The following is a 14,613-nucleotide window of genomic DNA, read 5'->3' as shown; positions in this document are numbered from 1 at the left end:
GTAACAAGTCCACTATGAGCAATCTAAATCAGATTGAAAACAGACAATCTACTTCAAACCTACTTCATATTTCTGACAAGCTTAGAAAACTAAATGAGAGTAAAAACCCTAAAACCACTTAAAGAAAATTAACCTTTACTTGCTGGCCAAGAACAGCAGGAAAAAAGTTAACCATTCACCACATACATAAAACAAATACTTTGCAGATAAACTGCGGTAAAAAGATATAACCTTCAACTCCCATGACAAGCACACAGCAGAAACTCATGAGAAAAATTAAATTATGAATAGAAAATAGATTATTCAACCTTGCACAGAAACAACACACCCACACTCACTGAATTGGCTAAAGACACAGATGCACCCGAGCTGATCTGGTGGAGAGCCATACCTGTAACACACTGCTTTTGGGGAGGAACAGGGGGAGATGGGGATGTGACTTAATACATAGTCTTAGACAGCATCCAAAGTTTGAAAGAATTAAGTCAGCCCTGCCCAAAGCCATTTTAATGTTGCTGTACTGAACACTGAGGTCTTGGGGCATACAACCTTGGGGAAAACATCAAACCTAGCCTGGCTCCTCACATATATGCTGCAGTGTGCTTGAGCTACCAGAGCTTCCCAAAACAAAAGAGCTAAGGGAGAAGCATGACACAGAGGTACTTCTTCCAGCTCAAGATCCCAGCTGGCTTCAGCAGAAATCAGAAAGCATCAACAGCATTAAATTAACTCCATATGCCTGCTGTTGCAGCACTACATTTCCTAAGTATATCAATTAACTTGCAGTTTTTGCATTTTCTGCAGTAACCCAGCTTTCTGCTGTAATTTTTCTTGATGTCAGAAAATGTATCAATCTAGTCCTTAAATAGCTGTCTTTGCTGAGGGACTACTTAAAGTGTATAGATAATACCCATCTTGATACTCAAGCATTGTATTTTCTCAGTTTTCTTCATATGTCAATTCTTGTATGTTCCCCTTTCTCCGATTTCTACATTTCTCAGGACAGTAGTAAACTTTCCAGTTAAGTTTTAACAACATGCGCCCACATGGATTCTATAAAGCATTACAAAAATACAAAAAAAAAACAAACCCTAAAAATTTAGCTACTAGAGACTTAAACATATCTACCAGGAGAGACTGAGAGACCCGTGGCTGTTCAGCCTGTGGAAAGTAGGCTCAGAGGAGATCTCATCAATGTATATAAATACTTGAAGGGAGGATGCAAAGAGGATGAAGCCAGGCTCTTCTCAGCAGTGCCCAGTGACAGGACCAGAGGGAAAGGGCACAAATTAAACACAGGTGGTTCCCTCTGAACATCACGAAAACCTTTTTCTGCTGTGAGGGTAACTGAGCACTGGCACACATTGCCCAGAGAGGTGACAGTCTCCATCCATGGAGATATCTAAAAGCTGTCAGGACACAGTCCTGGGCAACCAGCTATAGGTGGCACTGCTTGTGTAGGGAGATAGGACCAGATGACCTTCAGAGGTCAATTCCAACCTCAACCATGCTGTGATTCTGTGATTATTTTTGCCATGATTTCTCTTACTCCAGCAGTTATATCAAATGACAAAACAACTGATAGCCCTCTCTTCCCTCTAACAACAAACCAAGATGAAAAAGTACTTGTTATATAAATAAGAAACTCCTATTCCACAAGTTGTTACATAACAGTATTTCCTTCAATTCAACAGCAAAGTGATCAGTTGCATCACCATCATGCAGTGCTATGTTGCAGGAAGGGAGGAAGCAAATTGCCTCTCCCTTATGGTGCACCAGGGGAAAGAGTTCAGTATTTCTTAAGGGCTTTGTCTTAACAAAATTTAAAAAACAATTAAAAATTCTTTAATTTCTTTTGTTAACTTTTCATAAAACAAACTCAATATACTTTGTACCATGTCTCAGGCAAATGCATTACATAAAAATACAAGGCCTACAACCTTTCTGGAATCACTCAAAGTTTCAGACTATGCTAGAGAAGAATTCAACTCAGTTTCTCAAATCTACATCCTTACAATACACTAGAAAACCAAATACAAGTTATACATCGAAAATAATGGCTTATAACTTTGAACACAACAACACAAGTTTTTGTGATTTATCTTTACATATTGACAGGAAGCAGACTTCAGATGCAACGTTTTAAATAGTTCCATATCTATAAATCACCTAACTCAGATTTTTTTTTAACAAATCTTAGTTTAGTTTGAAAGCATGAGAACCTCCTGAAAAAGATTATTTTCCATGTTTTTGTTAACTCCGAGATTACAGAAGTCTCATATTTACAAACTCCAAAATAACAGGAATGATGGACTGCACACAGATCAGCTTCCAATACAGGTAATGCAAATTGAAAAACTTGATCATTACTTGCTTGCAAGTACTAAACAAATCTTGACAAATCTCAACATTTCCTGCAAGTGTGCTCTCAGCTGAATATAATTTATGAGTCACATCTCCAGTCAATAAAAAGATAATTATCAGAGGGAGAAAAGCTACAGAAAACTTGATATAACTTATACAGAACTGAAATTAAGTACAGGGGAGCTTAAAGAAGCTTCCAGTGGTTAGTTCTGAAATATGAAGCTCTAGCTAACAAAATTGCTGCTTCCCTTCTCTGCCCCCCACCCCCTACCTCTCCCTTCCCTAACAGCAAAACGGTCAGAAGGAAACAAGTGCTGCTTCAGCACAAAGCCTGCTTGCTTCACTGAAGCTTTCAACCAAAGCATTGTTAAAGTCACACATAACCGAACTAGCTACAGTGCCTATACACAGAGATTCACTTCTGCCTTTCCCAGGGCAGAAAAGTAACAGTAACTCTGGCACAGGAACAGAACAAAGTCAGGACTAGAACAGCTAAAATCCCCATAGTGTATCTGTATCCTAAGACAACACCACCACACAAAAAAGTTACTACAAAGTAAAATTTAATACGGACATATGGTACATTCGTTACTCACTGATATTTGCCTGCCTCGTACTAGTGGCTACCAGTCTGTTCTCCTTTGCTCATCAATGTCATGCTTATTAGATTCTACTTTTTCTTATTATTTTTTGTGTGTAGTTACACCCTTATGGGGACTAACCTGTCTTCTGAACAGTTTAGCATTACATAGAATCATAGAATAGTTTGGGTTGGAAGGAACCTCAAAGACCACCTAGATCCACTCCCACCACCTGCTATAGGCAGGGACACCTTCCACTGAATCAGGTTGCTCAAAGCCTCATCCAACCTGGCCTTGAACACCTCCAGGCATGGGACAATCACTACTTCTCTGAACGATCTGTTCCAGTGCTTCACCACCTTCACAGTAAAAAAAATCTTCCTAACCCAATTCTCCACACTGTAAGCTTAAAACTGTTACCTCTTGTCCTATCACTGCGCTCCCTGATAAAGAGACCCTCTCCATTTCGTATAGGCTCCCTTAGAGTACTCAAAGGCTGCAATAAGAGCCTTCTCTTCTCTTCTCAGGGCTAAGCAACCCCAACTCTCTCAGTCTGTCCTTGTATAGGAGGTGCTCCAGCCCTCTGATCATCTTCATGGCCTTCCTCTGCACTCACTCTAACAGATCCATGTCTTTCCTGTGCTGAGGACTCTATAACTGAACACAGTACTCCAGGTGAGGCCTCATGAGATCGGAGGAGATGGGGGGAAAATCACTTCTTTCAACCTGCTGGTCATGCTTCTTTTGATGCTGCCCAGGATATGGTTGGCTTTCTGGGCTGCAAGCCCACATTGCTGGCTCATGTTGAACTTATCATCCACCAGCACCCCAAGTCCCTCTCTTCAGGGCTGCTCTTGATCCATTCTCTGCCCAGCCTGTAGTTGTGCTTGGGATGACCTGACCCAGGTGCAGGACTCTGCATTTGGCCTTGTTCAATTTCATGAGGTTAGTACAGACCCAGCTCTCAAGTCCGTCAAGGTCCCTCTTCTGGATGGCATCCCTTCCCTCCAGCACACTGACCATGCCACCATTGCTGAGTGCCCTAATTCCCACTGTCCATGCCTCCAACAAAGATGTTAAGCAACACTGATCCCAATACCAACCCCTGCAGAATGCCACTTGTCACTGGACATTGAGCCATTGACCATAACTCTCTGAGTGCGACCATCCAGCCAATTCCTTATCCACCAAGTGGTCCATCAGTCAAATCCCCGTCTCTCCAGTTTCGAGACAAGAATGTCATGGTGGACACCACTGAATGCTTTAAACAAATTCAGGTAAATAATGTCAGTTGCTCTTCCCTTATCCACCAGTGCTGTAGCCCCATCACAGAAGGGGGCAAATTCATCAGGCACAATTTGCCCTTAGTGAAGTCATGCAGGCTTTCACCAATCACCTCCTTTCTTTTCCATCTGCCTTAGCATTATTTCCAGGAGCATCTACTCCTGGGGAACTACAGGCCAGGCACAGAGGTGAGACTGACTGGCCTGTAGTTCCCCAGGTCTTCTTGTTTTCCTTTTTTAAAAAATGAGATTTATATTTCCCCTTTTCCAGTCAACGGGAACCTTACCAGACTGCCACAGCTTCTCAAGGATGATAGATAGTGGCTTAGCAACTTCATCCACCAGTTCCCTCAAGATCCCCAGATGCATCTCATCATATCCCATGGACTTGTGCACCTTCAGGTTTCTCAGATGGTCTTGCACGTGATCCTCTCCTACAATGGGCAGTTAATTTTCCCAGTCCCTGCTTTTACCTTTTGTGAATTGGGTGGTGTAGCCTGAACAGTTGTGACAAAGACTGAGGCAAAAAAAGTCACTGAGTTATCTTGGCCTTCTCCATATCCTGGGTACCCAGGTCTCTCATTTCCTTCTGGAGAGACCTCACATTCTCCCTAGTCTTCCTTTTATCACTCGTGTACCTATAGAAGCTTTTCATGTTGTCCTTGACATCCCTGGCCAGATTTAATTCTATCAGGGCTTTAGCTTTCCTAACTTGATTTCTGGTTGCTCAGACAGATATTTCCCTGTATTCCTCCCAGGCTGCCTGTCCACCGTCTGTAGGCTTTCTTTTTGAGTTGAAGTTTGTCCAGGAGTTCCTTGTTCATAAATGCAGGCCTCCTGGCATTTCTGCCTAACTTCATCTTCACTGGGATGCATCGCTCCTGAGCTTGGAGGAGGTGATATTTGAACATTAATCAGCTTTCTTGGGCCCCTCTCCCCTCCAGGGCTTTATACCATAGTCATCTACCAAGCAGATCCCTGAAGATTCAGGCCAAAGACTGCTCTCCTGAAGTCCAGGGGAGAGAGCTTGTTGTGCATCCTCCTTGTTGCCCTAAGGATCTTGAACTCCACCATTTCATGGTCACTGCAGCCGAGGCTTCCCTTGAATTTTACATTCCCCACCAGCCCTTCCTTGTTGGTGAGAACAAGGTACAGCACAGCACGTCTCCTCATCAGCTCTTCTATGACTTGGAGAAGGAAGTTGTCACCAATGCACTCCAGGAACCTCCTGGATTGCTTGTACCCTGTTGCGTTGCCCCTCCAACAGATACTGGGGTGGTTAAGTCACCCACTGGGGCCAGGGCTTGGGAACATGAGGCTTTGCCTGTCTGTCTATAGAGGGCCTCATATACTCCCTCTTCATGGTCTGGTGGCCTGTAGAAGACCCGCATTATAATGTCACCTGTCTCTGCCCTCCCTTTAATCCTGAGCCACAGGCTCTTGGTCAGCTCTTCATCCTCCCCCACCCTGCTGCAGATAGAGCTCCATTCACTCTGGCTGGTCACTGACATAGAGGGCAACATCCCCTCATCTCCCCTGCCTATCTTGCCTGAAGAGCCTGTATCTCTCCATTCCAACACTCCAATCATAGGATACACCTCACCATGTCTCTGTGATTCCAATGAGATCATAACCCTGCAGTCATGCACATATCTCTAACTCCTCTTGTTTATTCCCCATGCTACTTGCATTTGCATAGAGGCACTTAAGTTGAGCCCTCAATGAAGCTGTCTTCCTGGCAGGAAATCCTTTGTGTTTATTTTCAGGTGCTCTCCTGCTGACCTGTGTTCCTTCTCCAGGCTCTGGGCATCTATTGCTAGCACTGGCATCAGTCTGGAATGACGTTTCCCTCCCTGAGCAGATTTAGTTTAAAGGGCTCTTCACCAGCCTGGCAAGCCTATGACCAAAGATGTACTTCCCCTTCTTCAACAGATGGACTCCATCAGCCCCAAAAGATCAACTTTCTCAAAGCAAGTTCCGTGGTCTAAGTAGCTGAACCCCTGGCTGCAGCACCAGTACTGTAGCCAGTTGTTGATTTGCCAGACTTGACTGGCCTTATCAAACCCCACCCCTTCAGCCAGCAGGATTGATGAAAAAGCTAACTGTGCTCCAGAGTCCCTTACCACTGCTCCCAGGGTTCTGTAATCTCTCAATACCCCTCAGGCTGCCCCTGGCTGTATCACTGTTGCCCATATGAAACAACAGCATTAGACAGTAGTCAATGGGCTGTGCTAGGCTTGGCAGCCTCTAGGTGATATTCCCAATATAAGCCTCCAGCAGGCAGCACAGCTCCCTTTTGTGTGTGCCGATGGGGGAGTTTTTGGCTGTTTGGCTTTTGGTCCCCTGCAGACTGTGTTCTGCTTCTCAGCCTCCCTGATGCTGTGCAGCCTTCTCACCACCTCCTGCAGCTCAGCCACCTGCTGCAGGAGCTCCTCGACCTGAGCGCTTCTCTTGTAGGTAGCATTACTAACTGCCCCTGCTCCAGGAGAAAGGTCCAGGCACTTCCTGCAGTCTGAGGTTGGCACTGCAACCTCTCACCTCAGCAGGTCTGTCTGCATGGAGGCACCAGCCACCTCTGGGGTAGATAGTGCAGATCCCCCCAGCTAGAGCTACTGCATTTGGTCTGAAATAACTGCCCACCATTCTGCCTCAAGGGTCAGGTAGAATGAGTGCCCTTGACCTGTGCAGGTGGGCACAGAACGTGCCTGGGTGCTGGTTCTGAGTACCTCAGGACTCCCACTTGGCCAAGTGGGATGCCTCTTTGAAGAGGCGCATTGCACAAACTGACGCACCACACCCTTCTGCTGCACCACACTGTTTGCGTATCCTATTCGCAGCTCTCCTGGTCATGGCACTCAGGGGCTGCTCTTGTATGTGAGGGGGATTGGCTGCCATCACTTCTGTCCCTGCCCACACCGAGTCAGAGCTGCCACTCGTTCACCAGGAGGTCACCCTTTCCTGCTTTAGAGGCAGGGGTAGGGAATCCTCTCTGTCCTGCAGTTTTTGCTGCTGCACTTCTGCCACACTGTTGCCACTTTAGGGAAAGTGACCCAGCACCCTTCCCCTCTGTGGCTTCGCTGAAGTCCCACATCATCTCAACACACATACCAGACAAAGCTTAAACTTTACGATAAGTAAAGAAAACAATAAGTAAAGAAAGCATCAGAAACTGCTTCCATTCATTTGACATCTCCAACAATTGCAAAACTCTTAAACTAAGAAGTGTTTAAGCTATGAAGTACATCTAACTGAGAACTTTTCAGAATTATCAGTGTTGATAAAATGAAGGGGTGTTTAAAGCAGTCGCAACTGCTGGAAGTTAACCTGGCTCCTGTATCAGTAAAGCCAACATCAGAGCACTGTGAAACCTCTCAGGTTTCATCCAGGCATCACTGTTTTCTGGCAGGTCTGCAGGGAACTTGGTTCCCCTTTCCTTCAATGTTGCACACAAACCTTAGTCTTTCAGGTGCTTTCTGTACTTCTTTTAAAGAGACAACATTCAGTCTCTCCCATCTGCCTATACGAGTAGCTTTGATTATCTATTTATCCACATCTTTCCATCCTGTCCTTACTAAGAGGAGCACTATTCCAAACTGGGTAGTAAAACCACTGCCTCACTCAAGTCATCATTCCACCACACAGCACGTGGAGAAGCCAACAAGAGTATACATTTTTGCTTAGTTTCACAAAGTAAGCTCAGACTTCAGCTGACAACAACAAAAACAGCTAACAAATGACTTATAAAAGAAATAATTAGTCATAGGGACAACAGAAGTTATTTGTCTTTTCCCAATTTCCTCTCTTATTTAGACTCCTATTTAAGCTGAGAAACAATGAGCTGTTCTGAGACAGTCTTGTTCTGCTATATATTCATACAAAACAAAAACCTGGTGAAACACTGTGACTGGGGCCTGTATACAATCAATACGCTCTTCTCACATGACTTTTTCCGACAGAACCCATCTGAATTTTAAAGGCTACAAGCAAAACCAAAGAGATACTTCAGAATATCCAAAACAAAAAAAAATGGAATCCCAAACCATAAATGAAGCCAAATGCCTATGAAGTAGCAATACTTTACAAACCAGATACAAGTCCATAGAAAGTTATGCACTTAGTTTCTGAAATAACTAGAAACAAATGATCTCCCCAAAACCATAAATGTAAATAAACGTTCAAATCCCTTCTTTATGATTTTCATTAGAGCCGTTTCAAATTTTGAGAATGTTAAGCTCTTGTAGCCATAAAGAAAAATTAAATGGCAGATTTTAAGACTAATGCTAGTTCTAGCAGTGTAAAAGCCGTATCCCTTTGGAAAGGGCATTCACCAAGCATGGCAACTGAAAGTCACTGTATAATCACATTACAAAAAATAACTTTTCTTTACCCACTCTGCTCAAACTTGAATTACGGTCATACAAATGTATGGGAAGATATTTGAAGTTTGGAAACAGAAGTGACATATTTGAGTCATAAGACATTTCTAGATTTCACGTGTCTCACTTTGCACTGTACTTCTAATGCAAAGACAATAAGGCAGGAGACAAATTTAAATTTAATATGGAGATGATAACCAAAGCCTTGTAAAAGATCTGGAATCCTGTATGAAGGAGGGGCTTCTGAAGCACATCACTCATCTGAGTAGAATTAGAAAAGTGGTATTGAAATGGTCTAGCAGATGTGGAGTTACTGCCATTGAAACCAGTGGAAGAAGCTATCACCAAAGCTCAAGATGATCTTGCAGAGCTAAAACTAAATTTGATTCAAACTAGAAGAGCAAAGTTGCTAGACACAATATACATTTCCATATTTTTCATTATGATATTTTTTTATCTCTGTTTGCAGCTGCGACATTACTGCTGCTGGAAAATGTAAGGGTGTTTTTTGCGAAAAACTAAAAAAATCCTAGTCATCTGACTACCATTTGCTTTTGTAACCAAGTGCTCTGAAACACAGCTCAAAGACAAAACAGCTTCTAAGTCAGTAGCTGATCACATGATGCTAGTTATTTAACTCCTATTATACTTCATTAAAATCTCTTTATAGTAGACTGTAAAGAGAAAGATAAGAAAAATTAAAAGTAATTCCAGCATGTGCTCATATCTTAGCTTGCCTAAAAGTATTCCAAGAAATGCCAATGAACACTTGCACTAAAATTCTCCCATTGTGTACAGGAACGCACAGTACGAAAGCTTTCCATTGCTCCATGGAAATCCAGCATTCCAGACATACTTCACATTTCATAAGAACTGCCTGTCACAGTTTTTCTGCATCTACCCAAATTGTCAAAAAACTCAGTGCAAAACCAGAGAAATTCATCTAACACAGGGGCAGGGAGGTGCAGGTATAAAGCTAGTGCCGAGAACAAATTCTGACTTCAGATATTAACAGAAATAAAAAACTTTTTTTTTTTTATGTGACCACATTAAGAATTCTCTTTCACTGAATCATAAAATTTAAGTGACCTTAAAATGATATGCTGAACTCGGCTACTTCCAATACCGCCAGTTCCTAGGAAGAAAACTATAGGTTTATTCTGAAACACCTTTTGGAGAGTTCAAGTGAGAGAAGGTACCTCCAACTACTGTTGGTACTCCAACTACACAGACACAACAGACTGGATCTCTCTAAAGAACTGTACTTTTTAACTAACTTACTACTGAATCTGACCTGTGGCTTAGTACTCCAAGTAAGTCTAATAATACGAAACTTCTCTTTAAGAGAGAAGTGAAAAGAACGCTTGCCAAGATCATATAATTCTCAGCCCATCGGTGTCTTCTGCAATCTATTTTTTAATATTTTGAAATTGGCATAAATTCAGAGGCATGAAACCAGTTATTTCAGCTCTTGTTGATGTTAACCAGAATCAGGCTGAACAGCACCGACAGAATCGCTAGCTCAACACTAGACACCAGACAGCAAGAAGTCTGATGTTCAAAAATCTACTTGCGCTATACAAAAATACATTTTTTTCATTATTCTGAATCTTTCACCTTTCAATGGCACTCAGTGTGAACCACCTTCTGAACCATTGTTGAGACAAGAAAAAACTCTTTCAAAAGCACATCCTAACCTGTTGTATATATCGGGTTTCAAGACAATCACCCTTAATCTTTAACCTAAGGTCTAGAGCGATATTTATTGAGGTGTTAGCACACCTCAGTATTACTAAACTGCTTCAAAACACAAGTTTTAAGTCTCACTCCTCCTCTTCCCTCTCTCTCCCCTGCCTCCTCCATCCTTTTTTAATAGCGATATCCCATCACCATCTATCATTCAGCAGGTCCACACTATAATCATTAACACGTTCTCACATCAGTGTGCATTGGTTTAGGGTTGCAAGAGGTTTTTGTTTTTTTTTGTAGATAACATTGTGGTTACACAGGCTGCTGTTTTTCTAATTCTTCTGGAGTATATATTATAGGCTATCAATAACTGGAAGCAGCATATCATGTTAAAAAAGAAAAGGAAATGTTTAATCAATTGGATGAATTGACTGGAATCCCCAAGGAAGCCATTTTTAATGAAAAGGAAATTTATGTCAATTTGAAGCCTTGAAGCATGAGTTTTTCAAACATTTACCAGTTTTATAATGAAGATGACTGCACTGAAGCTTTCAATTGGAGAAAGGCAAGTATGAAATTTTAAGTATTTATGAACAAGATAACCAGAATATGAATAACACAGCATCTATACAATTTTTAGAAGACATAGAAAAGCAATACCTATTTGAAATTCTCCTAGCCACCTAGGTACTACTAGTTATTTCTGAATGTTAAGACTAACTGCACGTCTTTGCAACACTGAAATCGATTTCAAAATGAAGCAAAAACATTGGACTGTTTACAACATATCTGTAGATGTCTTACAATACACATACACAAGTCTCTCAACTGCCTGCTAACCCCAACTCCTTTCATATCAATACAGTCCCATGAATTAAGCCTCAGAAGTCAGGTGGCTGGGCAGCTTCTCACTCAAAGCCACTTCCACAAGCTACCTCCTTGTTAAAGCTCTATGTTTTTTTGACAGTTGCATTGATAAGACCCACAAGTAGTTTTATTCTAAGCCATCTGCACTGCTATTAAAACCCAAAAGCTTTTAATACCAGCTACATGACGATTTTTCCAAGTATCTGCACCACTCCTCCTCCCAAAAGCTACACCAACCTAGTATACTTCCAGCTTCCCAACACCTAATCCCAAAATGGTTAGCCAAAAACTACAAACGCTTGTTAAGATGGCATAAAATATAGGAAACATTGTTTTAGTTGTATATGAGGCAAAACTCAGACCTATCTTTGGAGAACTTAGCCATTCGAATGCATCAGCAGAAATAACACGCTGGCTCCGGACACCCCGTTTTGACAATTTTTAGACTTAAAATGTAGCAGCCATGGCTTAACATCCAACTCCTTCTCCTAGGAGCATATGACTGCTTGACAGCAGATGCCAGAGAAGACACAAGAAACACTGAGATGGCTAATAATTAAGACTGAAATTCGCCATCTCTCACATTTCTTCCACTTTTGGCCTTCAGAGGAAGGCTGAGGCTTGATAATATGCGCAAATGGCACCAGGGTAACATTGGTCCTGGCGTTCCATCTTCTCACCCCCCAGCTGCTCCAGTCCTAGAGCCTCCCTCAGCCCCACACTGCTTACAGCGACGCAGAAGGCCCTCTGGCCCGCACTGCTGGACATCTCATCACTGGGGGAGATGGAACCGGGTTATCTTTAAGGTCCCTTCCAACCCAAACCATTCTACGATTCCATGCTCCCCCACGCCCAGCAGCAGCTGCACCCCGGTGTCACCCCCTCGCAGCCCCGGGTCGGACCCGCCTCCGCCGAGCCGGGGTCACTTACTGAGCTGCCCGGACCCGGGCTCCCTGCCGCCCGCTCCCCCGAGGGCGCTGCCGCCCAGGGCCCCGCCGGCGGGGGGCGTCCCGCTCTGCCGCTCGAAGTTGCCCGGGTTGGAGAAGAAGTCTCGGAGCCGGGGCAGCTCCCGCCCGCTCTCCAGCAGCTCCGTGTGCAGCTCCAGCGCCGTCAGCAGGAACTGGTCCCGCAGCAGCTGCGCCGCGATCGCGTCCATCGGCACCCGCGCCGGCTCCCGCTCCCCCGCGCCGGGGCCCGCGCCGCCCGCCACGGCATCGCCCGCCGCCGCCGCCCCCCGCAGCTCCTCGGGGCTCCCCGCCTCCTGTTCCTCCTCCTCCTGCGGCGGCGCGTAGGCCGGCCCGCCCGGCTCGTTGCTGCTGCTACTGCCGCCGCCGGGCACGGAGCCCTCGGGCTCGTCCTCCTCGGAGTCGCTGAGGAAGGGGTTCACGCTGCTGCCCCCGCCCGCCGCCGCCATCTTACACCGGGACACCCGTCGAGACGCCGCCTCGGCGAAGCCTGCGCGGAACCAACGCGGCCGGGACCGGGGCCACCGCCTCTCACTCGTCCCGCGGGCGCTGCCGCCGGCGGCAACGGCGCCTCCTTCCCCCCCGCCGCCTCCCACCGGCCCAGCTTCCGGGTCCCAGCTCTCGCGAGAGTTTCCCCCAACCAATCGCAAACGGCGCCCGGGCGAGCAGGCCCATCCCCCGCCCCGCCTCGGGGCCGCGGTCGGCCGCGCTACCGCTTCCGGGTCCCGGCTCTCGCGAGATTTCGCCCCGGCCAATCGCAAACATCTCCCCGGCACGCGGACCCTCCCGCCTCGGGCTCGGGGCCGCCCCGCGCGAGGCACGGGCGGCAGCTCCGGGGGCGGGGCCGGGCGGGGGCGGGACTAGGAGCCGCCAGCCGGAAGCAGGGGCGGAAGCGGCAGATCCCGCGGCGGGGGGAGAGGAGTGAGTGCAGGCGCGTGCGCATTGAGGGCATCCCCGGGGGTTGGAGCTGGCGGGTGGTGTCAATTCCCCGGGTCTGGGGATGAGGGTGGGGACGGGGATGAGCCACCTCCCCGGGTCTAGGTCAGGGGGATAGGGGTGAGGATGGGATTGAGTCAATTCCCCAGCTCTGCAGACGGCGATGAGGATGGGGATAGAGATGAATCGGTTCTACGAGGCCTGGGGATGAGGATGAGAATGAGGGTGGGTCAGTTCCCCAGGTGTGGAGATGAGGCCTTGGGTGTTCCTTGATGAGAAAGTCAAATTGAAGCCGGGGCGTAGGAACAGGTAGTGTTTGGTGCAGAAGGAAGTTCAGTTCACGGGAAATGGCGCAGAACAGGGTCAGCGTTAGTTTCTGTTCTCTTTCTTTGAAAATAACATCCCTTTCTCACTAATAGGAGCTCTCTTTGTGTAAAGGTGATTCATGGGGAGTTACTTACCTTACTGAGAGCAAAATTGAGGCTGAAATCTTGATAATAAAATAGTGGCAATGTTTTGTGGTGGTACTGGGATCTAGCAGCAAAATTAAGTACTGTGAATGCGAGTATTTATATCATAATGCTATGCTATAAAAAATGATGTTTGTTTTTAATTTGCATGAACTGTGGTAAGTAGTGTAATCAGTGTTTCATTCTATCCTGTAATAAACTTGGAGAGTTTTTAGTGACGTATTGGTTTATGTTGTCGATGTACAAAAAGAGAGTAAATAGTCGAGTGTGGACTGGTAGCACGATGTAAAATAGTGCTATATTGTTAATGCTATAAAACCCAACTGAGACTACAATAAAAACAAAACCAAAAATGCTTTATTGCTGGTACTCTAGTGGCATTGGGAACCCGTAAAGAAATCTTGTGCTTTTTCCTTTTCTTTCTGGAGAATTCAGTATGAATTTGTTAAAAGTTGATTTGGTGGTGTTCTGCCCCTTTCCTTAAAACGGAGGGGAAAACTTAACGATGTCCTGTAGCAGCCTCTAGTGGCGACGATTTTCAATGTTCATATGTGACTTGCAGCTCTTTAAAGGTAGTTCAAATACAAAATTCTGCCTTTCTTTTCAGAGAATAATTTTCTTTGGGGTTTGTGTGCTGTTACAGTGGGGACTAACTTTTTTTGCTTATTCTTCACCTAGAATAATGTAAAAGTATTCATTTCAATACTTCACTGGAGGGTTGATTTGGTTTGTGAAACTAACTGAAATATTTATTGGTGTCAGTCAGTTGCTCCAAAGTAATTTATGAATGTCTGGGATGAAGTTAATACAGCTAAAATTTGCATTCCAGAGCTGATGAATATAGGGAGAAAAATGTCCTTTCAACAATATGGTTAAAATCAGTTTCTTACAGTACACAAAAAACTGTTATTTTGAGAGACTTGAGGGGGATAAGGGGGATATCTTATCAGGAAATTTCCTGATAAGGAAATTTTAGCACCTTAGAGGATTTGCAAGGCAGAAAAAGATGTATTTGTTTTGGAAACAGTAGTATCTGGGTCTACTTGAGGCAGGTAGCTACAAGTTTTGGGTTTTTTTTCTGT

At 44.9% G+C, this 14,613-nt stretch overlaps 1 protein-coding gene across 3 annotated transcripts in view; it reads right to left on the bottom strand.

Annotated features, from left to right (window-relative positions):
- Positions 1–12,700, bottom strand: part of RELCH (RAB11 binding and LisH domain, coiled-coil and HEAT repeat containing) — an 88,474-nt gene extending 75,774 nt beyond the window's left edge. For all 3 annotated transcript variants that reach the window (XM_069853534.1, XM_069853535.1, XM_069853536.1), the window contains exon 1: positions 12,091–12,700. In XM_069853534.1, the coding sequence (XP_069709635.1) occupies positions 12,091–12,574 (484 nt within the window). In that variant the 5' untranslated portion in view covers positions 12,575–12,700. The remainder of the gene's footprint in view (positions 1–12,090) is intronic.
- Positions 12,701–14,613: the final 1,913 nt, after the last annotated feature.

Source organism: Phaenicophaeus curvirostris, chromosome 3 (genome assembly GCF_032191515.1).
Source record: "Phaenicophaeus curvirostris isolate KB17595 chromosome 3, BPBGC_Pcur_1.0, whole genome shotgun sequence".
In the NCBI taxonomy this organism is placed as follows: Eukaryota; Metazoa; Chordata; class Aves; order Cuculiformes; family Cuculidae; genus Phaenicophaeus; species Phaenicophaeus curvirostris.
The sequence above is the reverse complement of the archived record's forward strand: the minus strand, read 5'-3'. Positions and strand labels throughout refer to the sequence as shown.